This window comes from Sebastes umbrosus, chromosome 10, assembly GCF_015220745.1.
Source record: "Sebastes umbrosus isolate fSebUmb1 chromosome 10, fSebUmb1.pri, whole genome shotgun sequence".
Classification (NCBI taxonomy): domain Eukaryota; kingdom Metazoa; phylum Chordata; class Actinopteri; order Perciformes; family Sebastidae; genus Sebastes; species Sebastes umbrosus.
In genome coordinates, this window is record NC_051278.1 from 1242713 (window position 1) to 1266190 (window position 23478).

The following is a 23478-nucleotide window of genomic DNA, read 5'->3' on the forward strand; positions in this document are numbered from 1 at the left end:
AACAGTTTGGGTCAATGTTTACTTCCTGTCAGCTGATGTTATTTACATACACTGCAACAGGAAATAAACTGGGACACATTTAGAATGTTTACGTTTAAAACCATGTAATGGCCTAAATATTGTTTATTTGTGACATCACAAATGGACAGAAATCCTAACGGCTTGTTTCAAACGCACAATTTTTGAATACGAGCTGTGTGTATTTCTCTGCACATTGAGCGTTTTGATATTTTAACAGTATTTATAAAGCACTTAAACCTGCTTTATAATGTAAAAGACATGAAAGTCTCACTTTTTACAATATGGGACCTTTAAGATGTCAGTGATGACTGAGATGCATTTAATATAAGGTTTTAATTGTAGATTTTTTTCTTTATTTGATGATATTAACCAAAGAGGTCATCGCTGTGAGTAGGATTTGAACCTACGCAGGGAAACCCTATTGGATTTCGAATCCAACGCCTTAACCACTCGGCCATCACAGCTCCACATCCTCTCTCCTAATCAATAATCCATCCAGAGCTCAAATACCTCTGAATGACCTTTGTCTGAACTTTACTTACTGACCTGTAAAGTGTCAAACTGCAAATATAAGCTACGGTTTTAGGACTTTTGATGATAGATGGATTTCAGATGCAGCATCATTTATTTTTTTTAACCTTTATTTAACCAGGTCGTACTCATTGAGATTAAGAATCTCTTTTGCAAGAGAGACCTGGCCACGACAGCAGCATTTAAACATACATTAAAGTTTCAGTCGCCACAAAATAAAACAAATGCAAAATAAATACAAAACACATTAAAATCAAGTGTTTGAAGCCAACGTTAAAGTGAAAATATTCAGAAACACAGACAGCTCCCGATTGAATCTGCTTCTAGGTCTTTCATTAATGTTTTAAATTCATCAAAAGTAATCAGATTTCCCAGTTTCAACTTAGCTTGCAGTGTATTCCAGGAAAAGAGAGCATAACTGATCACAAACTAAAAGAATGACTGTTTGAAGTGAAGATTTTCATTTAAAGGGGACATATCGTGCTCATTTTCAGGTTCATGTTTGTATTTTGTGTTTCTACTAGAACATGTTAACATGTCATAACAATTTTCTAGAAGTCTGTGTCATATTATCATAATTCCAAAAATATAATTCTGTGGGTTTGTCTGTGTCTTCTTGAGGAGACGTGTTTTGCATTAATTAACATTCCAATAATACTGTATAATGCTGAATGTATGGAGTGTATTAAAGGTCCCATATCGTGCTCATTTTCAGGTTCATACTTGTATTTTGTGTTTCTATTAGAACATGTTAACATGCTTTAATGTTCAAAAAACACATTATTTTTCTCATCCTGTCCGTCTGAATATACCTGTATTCACCCTCTGTCTGAAACGCTCCGTTTTAGCGCATTTTAATGAAATGGCAACGGAATTGCGTTGCTAGGAAACAGTTTTGGTCCATATTTACTTCTTGTCAGCTGATGTCATTCACATACTGAACACTGCAACAGGAAATAATCTGGCACACATTGAGTATGTTTACATTTAAAACTATGAAATGGTCTAAATATTGTAGATTTGTGACATCACAAATAGACAGAAAATCCTAACGGCTTGTTTCAAACACACAGTTTCTGAATACGGGCTGTGTGTTTTGATACTTTCACAGTATTTATATATCACTTAAACCTGCTTTATAATATAAAAGACATGAAAATCTCACTTTTTACAATATGGGTCCTTTAAGTAAATATCTGTTAAGTCACTATCTATTGCCAAACACAACGGTGATTGAGCTTATGGCCCACTGGTGAAAGTATTGCGATATTTATAGCCTGTATTTGCAATAGCTTGTTATGAAATGAGGTGTCTGTGGTGAAATTACCGAAAAAAACAATGCTGTTGTGTACACAAAAAATTAAACTATGCACACAATTCTGAAGCTCATGTACATAGAAATAGATTTTTGTCTATTCTATTTCTATGCACTCGTAGATAGAAATAGGACTGACATCTTGAGGATTGCCACTTTAAGGACGTGTGCACACCTTACACCGATTACTTACACTAATAGGTCCTGCACATTGACATCTATGTATGATAAATAACTGGTGCAAGACATTAAATGTTCCAAAAATAATATGTGGTCAAAGAGACAAAACCAATAATTTTCCATTTTTAAAGGTTCAGAGTTTTTAGGAGATTAGCATGAGAATACTAACACCAAAATCATGCCATGTATCAGTGTTCTAATGTACTAATGAAATCAATATTAATGAGTTGCAATACTATAAACCACAATATATTAGGGCTGTCCTCGACAAAAGAAATTCTTAGTCGACTAACACTCGTACCATTTTGTTGACGAATCGATTAGTTGATTTAATCGTGTTGTGCTCACAAGTTTCTTGTAAAGTAGCATGAAATAAAAGCATAAAAAATGACTAATCTACTAAAGAAATCAAGGGGGCAGCCCTACAATATATCAAATTGACATGTAGGTCCACAGGCAAACATTGACGTATTTGAATCTGTGCAGTAGGATTTGCCCACAAACAAACAAAAAAAAATCCAAATATCTGAGTTCTTCTCAGTCTATTGAAATCCTAGAGTAGCTGTTTAACTCCACTTCTCTAAATCCTCAGACATGAGGCAGTTTAGTTATGGGAGAACAGTACAATGTCAAAGTAGTTACTGTAGGTAATGACCTCTGCTGCATATCTGCAAGATAATTTAACTACTGTATGTCATCAGAGGAAAATGACAATCAGACAGTTGAGTTGTTATTGTGACTGCTCGTTGCATGAAGGAGCTACAAAGAACCTGGTGACCTTTGACAGAGTTTGTGAATCCCTCACAACCTCGGCAGGAAACTCATGATTGCACAATGTTGCTGGATGACAATGTGCAAATCAAATACCACCATATGTTTGCCTAAATGCATTGAAAACAATAATGTAAAAATATGTTTAGGATGATTATTTATAGGCAGGAAAAACATGAAATAATCAGAAAAGATTGCGGACTAGTGAAAGCCGTACAAAATGCCAGCAGTTAAGCTACATCATATTATGACATAACAGCCAATATCATGATGACAAACTGTTGAATCGATGTATTGTCCAGCTTTATTGCACAAACATGTAAATGATGCATATAGTTTTATCTGATAATACATAATAAATCTGCTTGTCTGTGATCAAACGATCGTCCTTATAGTCCAATAAAAGCACATTTCACTGCAGGTAGAGCACATAAAGCATCGTAAAGCATTTTTATTTATTGATGTAAACAGGAGGTTTACTTCCATATGATTGTCTTTCAAAAAAATGTTTGTCTGACCAACACATGATAATAATAATAATACATCACACAAAAGATCATTCAAAAGCCGTGCTGAGTGAAGCAAAAAAGAAAACATAATACTGAAACATAACTTAAAATAATACAGTCCTTCAAAACCACTTGATTAAATCAAACAGATACATACACAGGTCCTTCACGGTGAGGCAACGCAGCTTTTAACCAAACAGCAAAATAAGAATCAACTTCTAATGTAAACCGATGCTGCTGTGACACCACGCGATGTCCTTCAAAACATCTCATTCATAAACATTAAATGCACGCTCACATTTAACAATCAAATGAAAAAAAGTACCGTTCAGTGGTTCCAGATGTAAAAATATACATACTGTGAAGGCACATGTGGCTTTGGCAAATCAAACACCCGCGTTTCTCCCCTGATGTCGTGGCAAGAGGTTGTGGCCATTTCTAGTTTGGTTCCATGTCCGTCTAATGCATCGATGTTGTAATTAAGACACTTTGCTATGCTAAATATTGTAGATGTGGCAAATAGAGCAGCTGTATTGCTTCTGTTTTTTACATTTCCACCAGCAGAGGTGATCCAGCTGAACAAACACACATAATTTAAGGCACAAAAAGGCTAATTCCCTTAACTCTTTATAAACAGCCTGAAGATACAATCCTGAATAGAAGAAAAGGCACGAGGGAAACACTGGAACAAAAGGAGACAAACAGCTCATTGCATTATAAGCCCTGAAACGGTAACCCTGGGACTCCTTATGTTGACAAAAATATTGCAATAACATGTTGGTTTAGCTTTACCTAATGCTGTCTGTGTAAACAGGCTGGGAAAGTCACACAATGCTACATGCCAAATGCTGGTTTATTTGTCAAGTAAGAGTTTGTAATCGTGTATAAAAGTGTAGCTTGGCTGGTAAAATATAATATCTAGCAAGCAATCTACCAACTGCTGAAAGCAAAGGACGAAACAGTTAGTTAATGGAATAAAAATACTGTTGTTCATAAGTGATCTGTCTCATCATCCAGCCACAGCGTGGCGGTAAAACACATTGTTTCCTAAAGATGTTTTTTCCTTTTTATCTGAACACAGTGTACCGGAGTAGAAACAGGACTTTGGTCTTTGAATGCTGCCCTTCGTCTGCTACAGAGGCACATAATGGAAACTCCACATTGTGAGTCTGTCCTTTTTACTTGGTCGACCGTGCTTCAGGTCCGTTTTACACATCGCAGTCCACAGATGAATCCACATGCAGCAGGTAAAAGCACAGAGAGAGAGAGAGAGAGAGAGAGAGACAGGTAGGGAAACAGAGGAAGTAGTTCCAGGGGGTTGTTGTTTGCTGCCACCTCTTCTTCACCTGGGTATAGGAGGAAGAGGGGGAGCTCCTCTCTCCTTTTTACCAGAACCTGGGAAGAAGCAAAGACACACAGGAGTTGAATATTTTCTGCAGCTTTCTAAAGGAGATTTAATTTTCTTCCACCAGGTGGCGCTGTGTCACAGAGCAGCCGGCCTGCAGCTGTTATTTATTTATCTCTCAGGGTACTATTTCATTTGTTTTGTCTGTGTTAATGGAACACTGTGTAACATTTAGGAGGATCTATTGGGAGAAATCGGAATAAAAAAATACAAATAAAAAGATAAAAAAATAAAAAAATAAAAAATAAATGAGTAAATAATAAATAAGTATATATGTATATATATATATATATATATAAATTATGTGAGCAGTAATTTAGGTCGTCATCCCTGAGAGAGAAGACACGTAACCATGGTAACCCATGCCAACCTCATGAAACCAAAACAACGGATTTGTGAGAATCATAAAGTCTGGACTAATTTTAAAAAATATATTACGCCGAGCAAATCTTACACTTACGCTTAAATTGACGCGTTATTGACGTTACAGAGCTGTCCGTAAACGTCTGTTATGAATGCTGTCGTCACTACCGCATTGCATTGTGGGATGTTTACGCCGCCGTAGCGTCTCAGTGTTTGCAAACTGTAATATTTCACTGGAAATAGTATGCAATTCAGGTACTATTGGTGTAAGAGCCATATCTTAAGAAGCATGGAAGAATATAAAACATAATAAAGAAGAACATACTTTGAAGAATGTAAAACGTTATTTTTCACATTATTTGTTTTGTTATTAATTTGTATAAGTAGCACTTCTGTAGACATATAAGACATATATAGTTAGTCAGTCTCGTTAAATACGTGTTTTCCTACTTCAGTAAATGGTTAAAACTGACGTTGGAGACGTGTTTAATTTGAGTCCAGCTCTTTGCTTCTTCTAGTGGACATACACAAGGTCGATTTTTGGTCAGACGCTGCAGTTGGTTTCATAAATACTAAAAAGTCTCACATACTGTTTTAGCGTGCTAAATAGCATGTTAGTGTGGTATTTCAGACACAACGACCGGCTCTAGTTAGAGCCACCGTAGTTCTCCTGTGTGTGTGTGTGTGTGTGTGTGTGTGTGTGTGTGTGTGTGTGTGTGCGTGTGCGTGTGCGTGTGCGTGTGCGTGTGCGTGTCGTACTGACCTCTGCCGTCAGTCTTGCCGATCTTGCTGGGGTAGGTCTTCTGGAAGTTCACGTAGGGCTCCGGTGGAGGAAAGTCCGACACTGGATGGAAGGTGAACCGACTCTCCCACTCGTCTGTTAATAGAGAGAGACATGGAGGTCACAGATGTGTCTGTCTCCATCATACTGACAAAACCCCCATGATACAAGCACTAGTAGACACATCCACACACGTCCATGTAGTGCACTAACAGACTAGAGTCTTTAGTTTAACAGAACATGAATAGAGGGCGGTGGGTTTGTCGCTTTTGTAAAAGCGTTTAATTTGATTTCAGTTCCGAGTGTATAAAACTGAAAAGCGTTACGTCCTTCCTCTTCCTGTATCTATGAAGGAAACATGTCTTGTGTAATAAAATAAACCTTCACATAATTTCAAGATAAAAAAATAAATGTGTGAAATAATTGATCAAGCTTTCGTTGGGAGTGACGAGGATGGACGGGATTAGGAATGAGTTCATGAGAGGGACAGCTCAGGTTAGACGGTTTGGAGACAGAAGCAAGAGAGGCGAGATTGAGATTGTTTGGACATGCAAAGGACAGACGCTGGGTATATCGGGAGAAGGATGATGACGGAGCTGCCAGGCAAGAGGCAAAGAGGAAGGCCAAAGAAGAGGTTTATAGATGAGGGAGGACATGTAGGTGGTTGGTGAGACGGAGGAAGATGCAGAGGACAGGAAGAGATGGAAACAGATGATCAGCTGACTCCGAACGGGAGCAGCCGAAATAAGAAGAAGAATTTATCAAGCTATATTTTATTCCAAAATACATTTTTATAAAATTCATTCTGTTCCAACTTGTACTACTGAATATCCAGATTTCAGTCAGTAATTTAAAGGTTTGATATCCAGCACTACAAAAGAGTCTTTATGTCTAAAACCGGTTTAAAAGTAGTCACAGAATATTGTGACTTCAGGAAATATGATTCAAATCTGTCACAGATTTTTCTAGAGCCGGACTTTTAAGACCCCTCGTCACTTCTTTTATCCAGATCAAACGTCCTCGCTCGGTTCAGCGGGATAAAAACAACAGAGACGGGAGGTCAGAGGGTTTCTCTGCCGTAGCTGAACACACACTGGAACTCATGTGGTAAAAACAACACGGAGGGCGACGGATTCCTCTCGTGAAGACCGGGAGAGAGCAGTCAGTCCTCTGCAGGGCAGAGAGCAGAACTATTCAATTACATGTTTAGAAGGGTCAGATTTCAGAAACAGTGAAGTACCAACGGGCTGGACATTTATATTTCCTATCTGCAAAGCGAAGAATTTAAATGTGAAAACACCTTTTTAAATTTTTTTTTATTCAGTTTGACTCCCCTAAATTACTCTGCTGAAACAGCCTGCATTAAAACCTTTTTAACAAAATGAGTATGTCTGTGCTTAATAAGACATAACTAAGGAATGGGCTAACCCAGGGCTCAGCGACCTTTACTATCTAAAGAGACATTTTAGGCAAAAAAATAAATAAAAAAATCTGTTTGGAGCCGCAAAACATGTGATCATTGTGATGAAGGTAACACAGTTTATAGTCTAAGTATATAGTATATAAGTCTAATGCAGTGAGGGCCAAAGAGACAATGTACTACGGAGTATTAGGGCCACATTGAGGGAAAACACATCTGAGATTTACAGAATAAAGTCACAATATTACGAGAAAAAAAAGATTATAAAGTCATAATTTAATAATTTTATTAATTTAATTTGAATTTTTTTCTCTTAAACTTATGACCTTATTATCGTAATATTACGAATTGTTTTTCTTGTAAACCTATGACCTTATTCTCGAAATCTCAGATTTATTTTTTTCCTCAATGTGGCCCTAATACTCTGTCGTACCGTCGTACCATAGACCTACAACAATGATCAATAAGAATGAAAATGTAAACAAAAAACAGTAATTCATTTCCATGTTTATAAATCCCCAGGGAGCCACTGGAGAGGAGCTGAAGAGACACAGGTGTCTCCGGAGCCGCAGGTTGGTGACCTCTGGGCTAAGCCTACTAATAAAATATGATGATCTTCTGATAATCAAACAATGTAAACACCTATAAACAAAATTAAACTGCTTATAACAGTCTGTAACGCTGATGAACGGGAATAAACTCTCTTATTGATAGAATTCTCTTTACAATATTTTTTTCATATCTATAAACGATCAAACGCCGGATTTGGGGATTTTAAAAGGACGGATTTGGCACACGGGCAGCCAGTTGAATAGGCCTGGCATAGAGTTTATTATCTGCCTGCAAAGTTACCACTGGTTCACATGAATTTATATATTAGACCCCTGTTTTGCTAAATAAAATATACTTTATATGTACTTTTGCTCCATTCTCCTCCTTATTGCGTAACGCTCTACTGGTGAAATACAGCACACAGTATTTATTTTACAGTATTTCATACAGTACATTGTGTCCATGCATATTACTGTATGAATACTCCCATAAACCGTACCAGCACCTTGAGGGAGTTACTCACCCTGAACCTGGTTGTGGTGGGAGTTTTGGAAGCCGTTACCCATGGGGGGAGGTGGAGGAGGAGGGGCTCCTCCGACACCCGGCCTGTCCGGAGGGAGGGGAGGTCTACCGCCGGGTCCACCGCGAGGGGGCTCCGGGCCTGGCCGACCAATAGGAGAAGGAGCCGGTGATGACCTCGCACTGCCTCCGCCCATGCTACGCCCTGATGGAGGAGGGGGAGGAAGAGGCCCTTTGGGGGGTAGAAATAGAAATCGACATGTTAGTAACATGTTACATGAGTCGCACACACTGTGTCTGTATGATGCAGGAGTAACCTTTAATCAATATAATAATTAATAATTAATCAATCAAGGCTGCTCACCTGCGCGTGAGGAGGACGGGTTCCTTCCAAGAGATGGAGGCCTCTCGTTGGGTGGAGGAGGGAGAGGTCCACTCCGACCGTGTGGCGGCGCTGGACCATGGCTGACAATGACAAACAGAAAGAAATAAACAAGCAGGTAACCTCTTCTACTCCAGCCCTCTTTACCAGAGACCAGCTCTAGTCTGTTTTAGGGGAGTACGGGGGGTCTTTAGGGGAGATAGCAGGTCAACAGTAGATGTCACATAGAAGTGGTGTACATCATCTGAAAGCTGAGAACCTGGAGATTAATCTGAGATGCTGCTCAGCACTGTGGGTCAAGTTCTTCTAGTCATAAATCAGACATTTATTTATTTAGTCACCCATTCAAATGTTGAAAGTTTAGATTTTCGGGTTGATACCATTCGTTACACAGATTTGGTGCCACTGGAGAATTTATAAAAATGATCAATAATCCTCCAAAATAGCACATTAAGACACCAAGACCTTGAGGAACACCATAGAAAAATCCATGCTGTGATTTGGGATCAAAAACTTTTGACATTTGGAGCTTTTCGGCGATTAGATGGCGAGCACTTGTGTTGTGTGAACTGCTCAGAAACCTCCTTATTATCAATCTACCTAGGAAAACCATCCGTCCTCTGAATGGGCTCAGCTTGAGTCTCAGCTTTCCAGGCAATTTATAGAATTCTAAGACTGTTTAGACACATTTATACTGCATGCAAAAAAACCTGCATGTTTCTTTCCCCAAACTGCATGTGATTATCATAAAGTGGGCATGTCTGTAAAGGGGAGACTCCTAGGTACCCATATCTTAGGGTCAGAGGTCAAGGAAACCCCTTTGAAAATGAGTCTGCTGCAGCCTCTGAAAGACAGTAAAGTCGGCCGAGGATGCCGTCGTCTGCGAGGAGCAGAGGAGGTGAAGCAGATCTCACTTTGCCTTTGCTTCTGAAACGTCATTACAAACTGTGTCTGTGTCTGTTTTAAACTGAATATACAGAGTGAAACTCTACAACAGACGGCTCCCTCGTGTTAATGTGAAGCCAGATGGAGCTAAAACAAAACTTTATTTTACTTGTGTCCAAAACAACTTGAGATTTTAAAACGAGGGAAGCTCCAAGAAGAAGTTTGCCTGATGTGTGAACAGCATCATCACAGAACAGATATTGAATATATGCAAACTTTATAGATTTGGCTATCAAGAACATCCAGCGTCTGATGCCTGACAGGAAATGCAGTGTACACGCCTTTAACATCCATTAACACCAGGGCTGTCAAAGTTAACGCCACAATAACGCGTTAACGCAAATTCAATTTAACGCCATTCATTTCTGTAACACGTTAAGGCAATCGATATTTCGGAGATTGTAGAGGGCTCAGTTTGAAGATACCGGTATCATATGAAACTATAAAACCTGATGAATCCATCGGTACCAGCCGTGTCACACTAGCACGTCTCGAAGGAGGCTAAATAAAGCTCCAATTTTGGCGAGGAAAAACTGTCATGGCCAAAAATGCGCGATTAATCGCGATTAAATATTTGAATCGATTGACAGCCTTAATGAACACCTAACAAATATGCATTCATATCAGAAATGGTACCTGTTGAGTGATAGGTTCCTTTGGGGCAGACGAGGGGTGCTGTGGTCGTCCCCACCAGCCGGGGAGGGAGGGAGAGGAGGGGGGCCCGGTCGGCCCGGCGGGAGAGGGGGCACACCCCCACCAACTGAGGGACGAGAGGAAGAGGAGGGAGAGGGAGAGGAGGAAGGCTTGGAGTTGACAGAGGGAGGAGGAGGGGGCACGTCGCGGGGCATAGATGGCCGATGACCTCCCACAGGAGCCGGTGGCGGCGGGGGGCGGTCGTCAGGAAGCGGCGGCCTCCCTCCGGGAGCCGGCGGTAAGGAAGGTCGGCTGCTGTTTGGGGGCGGAGGAGGAGGTGCAGAGAATCCTGGTCTCGACCCAGCCGAGGAGCCTCCCGGTGGGGGAGGGAGAGCTCCGTGCCTCCCCGGTGGAACGCCGGGAGGTGGAGGTCCACCGGAGGCCGGGCTGGGTCTGGGTCCTGCGGGGAGTGACGGCGGATGCGGGCCCCCGCGACCAGACTGGAAGCCCTGGTTTGGTCGAGGTGTGTTGGGTACGGGAGGAGGGGGCCCTCCTGGAGTGTCTTGTCTGGATGAGAGATTCGGCCGGCCCTTGGGAAGATCGGGGACGCTGCTACGGAAACCGGCGGGGGCTCCCGGGAGTTTAGGCGGGCCGCTGGAGCCTCCGCCGAAGGGGGTGGGCCCACAAGAGCGGCCTCCTGGGGGGAGCACGGGTCCTCGGCTGGGTCCTGAGTCTGGAGGTAAGAAATAATAAAATGTTAGTACATCATCATTATTCTTCATCTATACCTGCTTCACTAGAAACTGGAGCATCTGGTGGAAACCACGCAGACACGGGGAGAACATACAAACTCTCATTTATAAAACTATTCTATTGTTTTTACCGTTTTTACCGCTGTTTCCTGCAGACCGCAGTTTTGGCATCCCTCCTGCAAACAGGCCTCCTAAACCGCCTCCACCTCCGCCTCCACCTCCACCTCCACCTCCACCTCCACCACCTCCTCCTCCTCCTCCGCCTCCGCCTCCTCCGCCTCCACCTCCACCTCCACCTTTAGGTTCTAGAAGGATAAACAAAAAAAGAATTAAATGAATTGTTCATTTTCAGGACACATTTTTCTACATATAATCCATATTATTACTGCACATTCGTATAAAGATGTGATGTGAGTCTCACTAATCCTTCATCCATCTCTCCAGGAGTTCTTTTCAGGTTGATTATTATAATTCTTTTTAGAACAGTGAGGTGTTGTGTGTGCTTTCAGTCGTTCTGTGTCGTAGTGACTTATTGTTGTTTTTAGGGCTGTCAAAGTTAACTCGATAATAACGTGATCAAAATCTGTTTTAACGCCACTAATTCCTTTAATGCATTAACGCAACTTTGGTTGCAGCGGGCTCAGGTTTAAAGCTAGAGTGAAGATACTGGTGTCATATTAAACTAGAAAACCTGATGAATCCATCGGTACTAGCCGTGTCAGACCAGCTGGTCATAAAGGAGGTTAAATAACGCTCCAAAGTTACGAGGAAAAACTGTCACAGACATTTTCAAAGGGGTCCCTTGACCGTGTTATGATCTGAGCATATTGTTTTATGCTAAATGCAGTACCTGTGAGGGTTTCTGGATCAATATCTGTCATTGATCAGTGTTGTTAATTGATTTACAATAATTAATATATACATACATTTGCATAAAGCAGCATATTTGTCCACTCCCATGTTGATAAGAGGATTAAATACTTGACAAATCTCCTTTAAGGTACATTTAGAACAGATAAAAAAATGTGTGATTAATTTGTGATTAAATATTTTAATCGATTGACAGCCCTATTAGTTTTATTTTTAACCAAGTTAATGGGACCAACCCGACTATGAACTACCTTTCCTCTCTGTGGGGACAGCAAAGTAAAGATAAAGTAAAGTAAAGATAGACATAATATACAGTAAAGTAAAGTAAAGTAAAGTTAAAGTAAAGATAAGGTAAAGATAAAGTAAGGTAAAGTAAAGACGGACATAACGATGCTGTTAAAGAGGTCTTGACTCACTGTCCAGCGTGGGTCCACTGCGGTCGTTGGTAACGGCTTTCTTTAATCTGGAGCCTTTGCAGATCTCGCCCAGCAGAGCGTTTCTTCCATGCTGCTCTGAGCGGTTTAGATTCGGCTTCACTGTGTTGGCCTGAAACACATAAACACACATAAACACACATATACACACATAAACACACACATACACACACATATACACACATAAACACACACATACACACACATATACACACATATACACACACATATACACACATAAACACACATAAACACACATATACACACATATACACACACATACACACGTATACACACATATACACACACATATACAGGGTCACTGAGACAGACAAGACTAAAGACACTCCAACCAAACAGGAGAAGACGTGTCATGACGTGATTTATCCACAAGATGTCTCTGCGGAGCAGAGGTCAAGAGGACAGACAGGATGATGACTTACAGAAGAGAAGGTGGGAGGAGGGGGAGGTCCTGGGGGCGGTGGGGGAGGAGGAGGGGCCGGCATCTTCCTCTCGCTCCACTTTACTCGGTCTGCACTGGACGCTGCACCCTGGAGGACACATCACACACACACACACTCAATAAAAGAGATCAGTCTGAGGTCCTTGAGACGGTTCCAGGGCGTCCCCCAGGTTCTCAGAGACAAGCAGAGGTTCTCATGCTGTTTAGTGTGCAGCTCATCTTCAGTTAATAGCAGTAAATAAGCTGCATTTCCTCTCATGGCTGCTAGATGCATCTCCTTGTTTTGAAGTGACGGGATAAAACCATCCACAGGAAGCAGCGGTCAGTAGTTAATTTCACTTCCTTAAATGTGTCTTGGTGTCACGTTTCAGAATTGTTTTGCTTGATTGACGGGGATCTCAGCCTATTGGTACGAGTCCACAGGCTCCGTCCCTTCCACGGTTCCCAGGCATTGTCTATATAAGCAGCCGTGCAATGCATTCTGGTAGCGTGGCAGCGTGATTCGAGAGACGGGGCGTCATGTTGGCCGCTCCTCATTTGCATAAAGTTGAGGTCTCGGCTAATATAAAAGATAGATTTAGCAACTTTGTGGCTTATTTCTACATAAAATGTCTTCAGAAACACATTTCGGTGATCTACTTTCATGAAATAAGGGAAGAAAGTTTCCAAACGAGCCTGACGAGGGAAGGCGTTCGTCCAATCAGATGTCTAGTGTCTAATGGCAGCCAATCAAGCGTCCAATTCTGAGAAGCGAGGCGATCCCTCATCATACCACCATACCATTTAGTATGCCAGAAAAATATTTAGTATGTCCCAATACATAGTATGTCAAATGCATTATGCCAATAATACCAGGATGTCTTACTACATCAGCCAGCATGCTTTTCTGGTTAATCTGACCCACAATCCTCTGCACAGCAGATATACTGTATGAGCAAGAGGGTCACAGTTCAAGGTGTAATTTGATGTTGAAGTAGTATGTCCCAACTGTATACATTACATGCAACAGTATGTACTTGTGATTGCAGTACTGTATGTACTAGAGCTGCACAATTAATCTGGAGTATTATCTAAATCGTGATACGGTCTACGCAATATTTGTTCAAGGCAAAATGTGTTTTAAAATACTATTTTAAATTTAATATAGTCGTGCTGCAGAGATGTCCTGACCTTCACATCATATTCTACAGACTTAAGAAAACATCTTTGTTTGGTATAGATCATATAATCATAATCACTTAAATATGTTTTTCAATGAAAATGAGAATAACATTCATCAATCACATCGCAATCGAAATATCAGTCAATCTAATCTCGTATTTATTTCAGCGTTCAGTAAAAATAAACAGTATGTCATTTGGAACGCAGCCAGTCTACAGTACCTGAGAAGGCAAGTTATAGGGAGAAGAAAGGAAAGGGGAGGAGAAAGAGGAGTCTTTCCTTCTGTTGACATCGTGGCTTGATTTTGAGGTTCTGAAATTAATTATTTGAATGCATAAAACGGTGGTCGTTGATAAAATAGAGTATAAGTAAGTATTCGATCATTTTTCATTGAGAAATTTCAGGGATTTCAAACAAAGTCTTGCAGATACTGTATGGCAGTGGTGCCCAATACGTCGATCGCGATCTACCGGTCGATCGCAAAGGTAGTGTGGGTAGATCGCATGGCATTAAAAAAAAATAAATAAATAGACGTCAGCCTATCAGAGCAGATTGAGAACTGTCTGTCAGAGTTTGACAGACGCTTTCAAGACTTTGTTTTACTGGAGCCAGTCGCTACATTCATGTGCTACCCTTTTCGGGAAGATGCTGAGGCTGATTCACTCGCATCAAAAATTGCAACACTGTTTCACCTGAACTCATCTGGAGTGGAGGATGAGATTTTGACACTACAAGCTGACATTCAGCTTCAGTCCAGGGCTCATGGACAGTTCTGGAACTTACTCACAGAGGAAAAGTACCTCAACATGAGGAAATGTGCTACCTCCTCGACTGCATTATTCGGCTCCACTTATTTATGCGAGTCAGCCTTTTCCCACATGAAGATTATTAAGTCCAAATACCGTTCCACCTTGACTGATGATCATTTGGAAGTGTGCTTGAGGCTGGCTATCAGCAGCTACTGTCCGGACTATGCATCCCTGGCTGATTCCATTCAGTGCAAGTCATCAGAGTAAGGTAATGACAAAAAATGTACAGAGTTATATTGTACAATATGGGTTCATGCAGTTATGCAAGGTACACCAACATATATTGTACATATAAAGAATACTCAATATATTTATAAATAAATATATGTTTTGCATTTTTATAGTAGGTAGATCATTTTGACTTGGTCATTTTATAAGTAGCTCGCATGCTGAAAAAGTGTGTGCACCCCTGCTGTATGGTGTGTTCACAATGAAGTGAAACACTGGAGGGACTGATAGTACAGATACTGTAGACATAGTCTGAACAGAAACAATCTAAATGTAATTCCTCCGATCAGTTCACAGGAAATAACAGACTCGTAAATAATAAATGTTTTGTTTAACAGGAACTTGAGTGTTTGGTTCCCTAAAACATGCAGTAGATCTGGAGTTCAGTTTAACAAGGACCGATACTCTTTACTTACAAACTATCACACAATGCACCGGTGTAATGTGCAGAGCAGGAAAGATGCTCGGTTACCTTTCGGTCTTAAAGCCGGGCTGGGATTTGGTGCTTTTCTTATCATTATCATTATCATTGTTGGCACAATATCACATTACTTGAGTGCAGCTTTAACCAGCTGACACAAACCCAGACTTCAGACGAGCTTAAAGAGTACCTGAGACACATCACTGTCACTGACTGATTCTGTGTGGAATCGAGAGCAGATGCAAGAGTATCAAGAGTATAAATCGAAATCCTTACTGCATTATTCATCTTCTGATTTTATGAATGTCATTATTATTTGTTACAATATGTGATTTTTAAACTGGAGATTGCAACACAAGTCGAGCAACAAATCAACTGGCAATACTGAAAAAGGACGTGGAGTCGACCGGCACCGCAGGCAGGAAATATAACCAAACTATCTGCATGCAAAAAACACTGATTAGAAATACTAAAAACATAACCTGCATTTAAAGACCTAAAAGATGAATCTATATACAAGTTAAACAGTCTGCTAAACCAGATTACTGACATGAGAAGAGTCACTTCCCCATCTAAACTGCATGGTCTGATACACCCAACAACACCAACAACTCAGAATAGATGTTTAGGGACTTTTCTATCATCCATTTTATAAAAGGGTTGAGATCGGAAGCTTTAAGGTCTCAAAGAAACACACAAACACGGTGGAATAGTGACTGTAACTGGCATAGATGCATCACAGAAACAATGTCGTGCTCATTGACAACTGTGATAAACCGAACCTGATAAATGAACCTGTCAATCATATTTCTCTCTCACCTGCAGCTACCGGCCCGTTGGATCAGTTCTACAGCATTCATCTAAAGTTACTATGAGGAATTTTTATTTTCTGTTGATTTTGGCGTTCCCTGTGAATAAAAGCGGTCGTGTTTCCGAGCATAAATCGCTTTATCTGATTTCACAGGGAACCGGACACCGATGAGTCATGAAGAATAACTATATAGAAATATCTAAAACTCGTCTTGCTGATGATCTTGTTTACTCATGTAGGTCATGTAGAGGCATCAGGATTAAACTGAGACAGTTTCATAACAAGTTAAAAGTTCCTTCATGTAACTTAAACCGGTTCTGTCTTTGAGGACTAAGTGCACTAAGATCATCGAGGTTAGGTCAGGTAGAACGCCATGAAACAATATCAAGCATATTACACAGTTCACACCCTAATCAGCCGTTTCCCCTCACACAGCTCGGCCTTGAGCTTCGTTTTAAGTCACACACACAGTCAGACCATCCTCCAGGGGCCTCTTACTTCCTGTATGCTGCTGACAAACAGGAAGTCACCACGCGGCTCCAGCACCGCAGCCATCCGGCTGCCGGGAGGATGATGATACCTCCGCATCTCCGCTATATATTGTGACGTTCTCCTCCTCCTCCCTCTCACTTTCTGTCACTCAACCGTGCATCAATCCCTCGTTCTCCCTCACACTGCATCAGTCCATCACCTTTCCTTCTCTTCCTTCCTCCTCACGCTCGCTCTCTCCATCTATTCACCCCGTCTCGACGTTCGTCCTTACATCCCCCATCTTCTTTTCTCCGTCTCAGTGACCTGTCATCATCTAATCTCTGCGTGTTCGTCACCTTCAACGTCTCAATGAGATTTTATCTTTCTCTCTTCGTCTGAACTCAACTAGTTTCCATCTGATCACAGCGTCCTCCTTTCACCTCTTCTGCTGAACTCAACCGAGATCACAAACCAAGATCTGCAGGCCTCTGTTCTTACATGACACCAACGTGTGAGACGTTAACTCAGGTCTGAACACTCAAATCCAAACCAGCTCTTCACAGCTCTGCAAAACCAAAACTGGACCTGAGGTGGTGTAACATTTATAATAACATCGACTACCTAAAGTCAAATACCATCAACGTGTTTACTAAGAGATTAGAAAGAATTATCATGAGGAACATGCTAAGAGCACATTTGAGGAATATTTCTGAGTGGTATAGATATAAACTATATAACCATATATAAACTCAAGTTAGTTAGAATACTAACAGCAGCATGTTATTTAGGCAATGCACAGGAACAGTAAATATACATACCAACACTAAATATATATAGAATACACAAAACTACTATCACGTATCAAATTAGGGCTGTCAAAGTTAATGCGATAACGTGTTAACGCAAATTCATTTTAACGCCACTAATTTCTTGCAATTTTGAAGGTTGTAGCGGCTCAGTTTTAAAGCTAGAGTGAAGATACTGGTATCATAGTAAACTATAGAACCTGATGAATCCATCGGTACCAACCATGTCAGACTAGCTGGTCATGAAGGAGGTTAAATAACGCTCCAAACTTACACTATATTTTGGAGAGGAAAAACGGTCATGTCCATGTTCAAAGGGGTCCCTTGACCTCTGACCTCCAGATGTGTGAATGTAAATGGGTTCTATGGGTACCCACGAGTCTCCCCTTTACAGACATGCCCACTTTATGATCATCACATGCAGTTTGGGGCAAGTCATAGTCAAGTCAGCACACTGACACACTGACAGCTGTTGTTGCCTGTTGGGCTGCAGTTTGCCATGTTATGATTGGCTCGTCTCTTTAAGGAGAAAAGCTGATCCACCTTAACAGTCCACCTTAAGAGGCGTCGGAGGGTCGGTTATCGGTTAAGAATTTTTGTCAAAATGAGCATCCCTAATTTACAATAATAAATATATACATACATTTATATAAAGCAGCATATTTGTCCACTCCCATGTTGATAAGAGGATCAAATACTTGACAAATCTCCCTTTAAGGTACATTTTGAACAAATAAAAAATGTGTGATTAATCAAGATTAATCAAGATTAAATATTAAATATCAGCACTAAACTAAATATAAACATGGGATAAGAGACTATATATAATAGTAAAGGGTGCAAATTTGTTACCCTTTTTATGGTTTTAAATAAAAACTTAAATGAGGTAGTATGCTGTACCGATGTGCAGATTCAGCATGTGAAAGGTTACTGAAGGAGCAAAACAGAGCGAGGTGTGGCTGAGAACAGAAACTATGAAGCTGAGAGTTGTCTGTTAGAAAGAGGTGAGGTGTTGTAGAGAGTTACCGCTCTGAGCAGGACAGATTTCCTGTATTCTTGTGACAGTGAAGCTGAATCTGTTAGAGAAGGAGCTCCGCTGTCTGTCCAGCAGGTGGTGGACAGGCTGGTCAGGATGATCCATCATGGTGTCCTCCTCTCCACCACAACGTCAAAGGTGTCAGGTTTGCAGCCAATTACGGAGCCGGCCTTCCTAATCGGTTTATTAAGTCTGTTAACTGCCAGCATGTTGTCATGCTATTGGTAGCATTTAGCTAAAGGCATTGCTGTGCATTAGTTCAGCCTCACAGAGACACTTTAAGTAGAAGTCCTGAAGATGCCAATAATATTATTTTAGCTTGAATTCTGTTCAGTAGATATAAACGTGAACTCGTGTAGATTTCACAAGAGGTTTTCCAAAGTGCCTCTGTGATGCTGGTGAGTAAAATAACCTCCATCATATCAGCCGTGACCTTCACAGACTAACCTAACCCTAATGCAGAATGTCCCACATAATAATAATTCATGAGTCAGTTAATGTCTCATTAAAGATAAGCTGTTTACCGTTAATATTCAATAATTTCCCCGTGTAGACCACGATGGAGGAAAGCCACAGAAAATAAGCTTCAACACTGAGAGAGAGCCAATAAACAGGACAACGTGCGTCAGTATTAGAGCTTAAACACGCTACACGTTTCATGGAGGCTGTGGATGTTTATGATGTCTGCAGGATTTCATAGTGAAGACAGAGGAGGTGTGATCGATAAGATCTGGGAGGACTAGTGTGTGTCTAATGTAAAGCACTTTGCTGTGCATATTCCTGCTTTTTTATATGAATATACACTCTTCAAAGGAAAACTGCTTTTGCATTTAATTCTATTCTGATCGTGGTTATTGACATTAACTAGGATGTGCTGTGTCCGTTTGTGTCACGACTTTCTAGGAGGTGACAGCTGAGAGTAGAGATACAGAAGGATGGAACCATACCGTAAAATGAAATCAGCACAAACTCTGAAAGATATGATGATTACTGCCACTTCCTCTGATAATAAATGCTCATCGCACGTCTACAGATCCTCCGATGTGTTTGCTCAGTGTGACCAACAGCCCAAAGACCCCCAAGCATTCATTCTATGACAATACAAAGCAGAGAAAAGTAGGTCATTATTTATATTAGCTTAAGTCACTTAGACACAATCCATCAATAACCGTTAAAGTCATAAAGAGAAGTTCTCCGGTGAGGCTGGCAGATTTAAAGCCAAATGCACATCACATGTTTCCCACTGTGCCGACGACTACAGATGTTTCTGTTTGGCCTCCTCCCTGACTGAACCGTCTCTATCGCTCCGTGTGCTGAGGGATACTTACTTACTCAGGATGTTCAGAGACTCGCTTTCACCGTTTTGGATCCGGATATCGAGAGTATAGCAGCACATCGACTCATTTCCTGCAGCAGTGATGAAACGACACCGACTCTCTACTGCAGATGTGAGACCAGCCGGAGGGAGGGGAAGGGGGGGGGACTGTAATGGAAAACCCCTCCTTGGTTTTGTGTGGCTTACGGTTGGCATTTTCACACTCAGAAAACACAGTTTGCATTCTTCAAAATACAGCGATGACTAGAAACGGAGTCCGTTTATGAGCTGACGGTCAGTCGGTACACGATGTGCTGATGATACTGAAGCAGCTCTGAGTGGATGCAGGAACACGGTAACTTCCGCCAAAGGAAACAGGCCTGTGTGTTGAAATTTAAAATGCACAACACAACTTCTCTCTCTCTCTATCTCGTACTCACACAGCCTAATATTAGCTAAGCATGCACAATGGCTCCTTTGACAGACAGAGAGAGAGTAGAGAGTAGTAGAGAGGGAGATATGAGGGTGTGGATCCTTTGAAGAGACACCGTCAACACACACACACACACACACACACACACTCTCTGAATAACACTAACATGTGTTTCAGTTTACAAACGGCCATAAAAATGCTTCTTCATCCTGCTGCTGAACCTCCTGCGCTGCTCGACCTCATTAGGAGTTACTGCACACAAACACACTGAATGCATAATAATCTCAACACAGCAGAAATGTCTTCCCCAAACGTTGCACATGGATGAATTCAAAAGTTGAATATGTTCTGGTATTTGAGTACTTAAAGTTACTTTAAGTTTGTGTTGATTGTGGCGCTCCCTGTGGACAAAAGCCGTATTGTTTCCCAGCTCCAGAGTCCCTTTAGAAAACCTCTCATTTTACTGCAGCAGGGTCTGACAGTCTCCAACGACATATCGCTGATGGTCTCGTTTACTAAAGGAACTCTGGTGCTCTGAAATCAGTCCTAACGAGTTCAAAGTTCCTCACAGTAACTTTAAATACATGGCTGATTTTAATTTACCTCACAGGATATAAAGAGACAAAGTCCCACCATGGGACCTTATTTCGGAAAAAATATGAACCGCGAGAAACAAATAATTTAGTTCGATCCTGTTTTAATTGCTCCATGATTCACACATATGATGTTTGTCAATTTAAAAGACTTAACTTTGCAAGTCAAGAAAGTCTCAGTTTGTTGTAAAACTGTTGAAGTATCAGACTGAAAATACGTCATTAGAAAGACGACACACCCAAACGTCGCGTCGCTGACGTCTCTCTCTCTGAAGCTACGATGTCTGTGTGTTTCCTACTGGGATGAACTCACACCAGCAACGGGTCTCGCTCGTTCTCTCTCTTCCCGGCTGATGAAAAGACCAGGAGACGCTGGATAAAACACATCAGGTCAGATAACGGCTCATCTGTGCGTGGAACATAGCTAAGTTAGCTCAGCAAACATGTGACGTCAGTCCAGACCCACTTGTGTACGTCTGGTGGACGTGCAAGTTGGGTTCAATATTTGAACGTCTGGTTAGGGGCCTTTTTGGACGTATGTGGACGTGCAACTCAGGTTGACATCAATAATTAAACGTTAAAAAGACGTCGCAAAAACTTTCATTCTGGCTCCTCAGTGGACGTCTTTGGACGTTGACAGAGATGTTAAATTGATGTCTTTTGGACGTGTCTTTGCTCAGTGGGATAGCTAGTGTTGCAGATGTATATTGTCCGAGACGAGAGATGTAGTTCACTGAGCGGTTTCTAAATGATACTACGACGAACTGAGACTTTCTGGACTTGCAAAATTATCTTTTGAATGACAAACATCCAATGTGTGATTCATGGCGCAATTCAAACGGGATCAAAAAAAGATTTGTCTCTCACTGAAATAAGGTCCCATGTGCTCCATCGCCTCTCCATAAAGTCAAATATCACAGTTTTGGTAGCTTGTTAAGCGATAAAAACATAGACATGGTCTGTGTGTCTCCAGGTCATTGTTGGCTTATTGAAGGAAGGCAGAGAGTAAGTACAGTCTGGTGTGTTCACACTGACAAAATGCACAAAAGCCATATATGTCATATTGACTTCAGCTGCTGCAGTGTGCACGGACTGGTCTGGTGGACGACTCCTCATAAAGCTAGAGAACCACTGGGTTTAGATTACTGTGCAGGATTGGACTTCAGAGATATTTGAGATTGTGAGAAAACACTCAAAATCAGCAGCTGTAGCGTAACTATTACATTATCTTAAGTAAGTAAGCAGCTTGCTTAATGATTCTTTTTAGAATAAGTAAAAACAGACTGTGGTTCAGCACAGAAACATGTTGTGGTTTTCACAGCGTGACGGCGGGTATATACCATGAAGAGGAAACCTCCCATCACTTTTAACTGAACTCCGCCCAGACAGCTCAACGATATACGCTTCCAGAAACAACAAGACGAATCAAACACACCTTGTGTAATTCAACAATTAACAACCTTAAAATACAATAACTCTATGCCTGTAGAGATCAGGCATAGATGGAGATCATCAAGAACAATTCACAGTTCTGAATCCGAGCAGATCCCGAGCATGAAGTCGGGGTAATTTTAGCCGTTCAGAGTGCAGCCCGGGGTAGTAATAAATGTGTCGGCTGTGCAGGAACAGTGCTGAGTGGCTAAGCTAACATCCTGTGGTGTGTTCACATGCACTTGCTCACACACACACACACACACACATGCACAGCAGCTATATCTGGCAGCAGACGTGGCTCTACGTACGTCGCTGTTGTTTTAGACTTCGACTCAGCAGGTTAATTTTACCTCTTGAACATTCTTCAAATAAAGAAATTAAAGCCGAATACATTCAGCGACGGAAACGTTCACAGATGAGCGTCTCCTGTAGAAAGACCTCTGGTGTGTTTGTCTTATTAACGGAGGGATTTCTTTTTAACAAGGACTCAGTGTGTGTGTGTGTTTCCTCTACGTATGAGCCGTGTGACCAGATGTGACTGAAGAATGTTTAAAAACAGACTAGACGAGGTTCCTGCACGTGTTTATTATACAGAAGCTTCTAAAAGCGATCGAACCTTTAACGATGAAACCGATGAGCAACATGCAACACAACTACCCTCACCATTTCTTTCTGCTTTTCCTCAACAGCATGAAAACTGTCTTCCTATAAATAACACAACGCGTATATAAAATATATTTGATCTCTATATTTATTTGTTTTTATTTGATTGTTGTCTACCGGTTGGTTTCTTTTTCTGCTCATTTCATGAGCTTCTTGTTGTCAATATTTTTGTCGTATTTTTCTAAATTACATTAGCTTAGTTTTCTTTTTATTGTTAGTTTCTTTTATCCTTTTTTGTTGTTGTTTGTTTTCTCCTTAAGGTCTGTTGTATAAGCCGGTGGCTTCTTGACCTCTCCTGACACATTCATTATTTTTTTCATTATTTGGATTTTATGCCGTCTGATGAATTATTTCTTAATTCCTGCTTTGGTGATCTTAAGAATAGAAAGGTTTAACTTTCATTTTCAGTAATTCTGGGTCATTTAAACACAGTTAGCAGCAGGTGTACCTC

At 41.0% G+C, this 23478-nt stretch overlaps 1 protein-coding gene, 1 long non-coding RNA gene and 1 other non-coding gene across 5 annotated transcripts in view; 1 reads left to right on the forward strand and 2 right to left on the reverse strand.

Annotated features, from left to right (window-relative positions):
• Nucleotides 1–403: 403 nt before the first annotated feature.
• On the reverse strand, nt 404–485 carry trnas-cga. Its single transcript has one exon. It is a non-coding gene; the product is annotated as a tRNA-Ser (tRNA).
• A 2614-nt stretch (nt 486–3099) lies between these two features.
• wipf1b (WAS/WASL interacting protein family, member 1b) overlaps nt 3100–23478 on the reverse strand; it is a 37058-nt gene continuing 16679 nt past the window's right edge. For 2 of the 3 annotated variants that reach the window (XM_037783144.1, XM_037783145.1), the window contains exons 3-10: nt 12827–12934; nt 12366–12495; nt 11211–11384; nt 10331–11060; nt 8732–8832; nt 8372–8599; nt 5859–5972; nt 3100–4722 (exon numbers count right to left, since the gene is read on the reverse strand). In XM_037783144.1, coding sequence (XP_037639072.1) covers nt 4670–4722; nt 5859–5972; nt 8372–8599; nt 8732–8832; nt 10331–11060; nt 11211–11384; nt 12366–12495; nt 12827–12934 — 1638 coding nt within the window. In that variant the 3' untranslated portion in view covers nt 3100–4669. Of the gene's footprint in view, nt 4723–5858; nt 5973–8371; nt 8600–8731; nt 8833–10330; nt 11061–11210; nt 11385–12365; nt 12496–12826; nt 12935–19917; nt 20048–23478 lie in introns of those variants that run through there. The other variant, XM_037783146.1, reaches the window with a different exon arrangement.
• LOC119496081 lies at nt 4439–21165 on the forward strand. Its single transcript, XR_005208628.1, has 3 exons — nt 4439–4614; nt 7843–7850; nt 20389–21165. It is a non-coding gene; the product is annotated as an uncharacterized LOC119496081 (long non-coding RNA).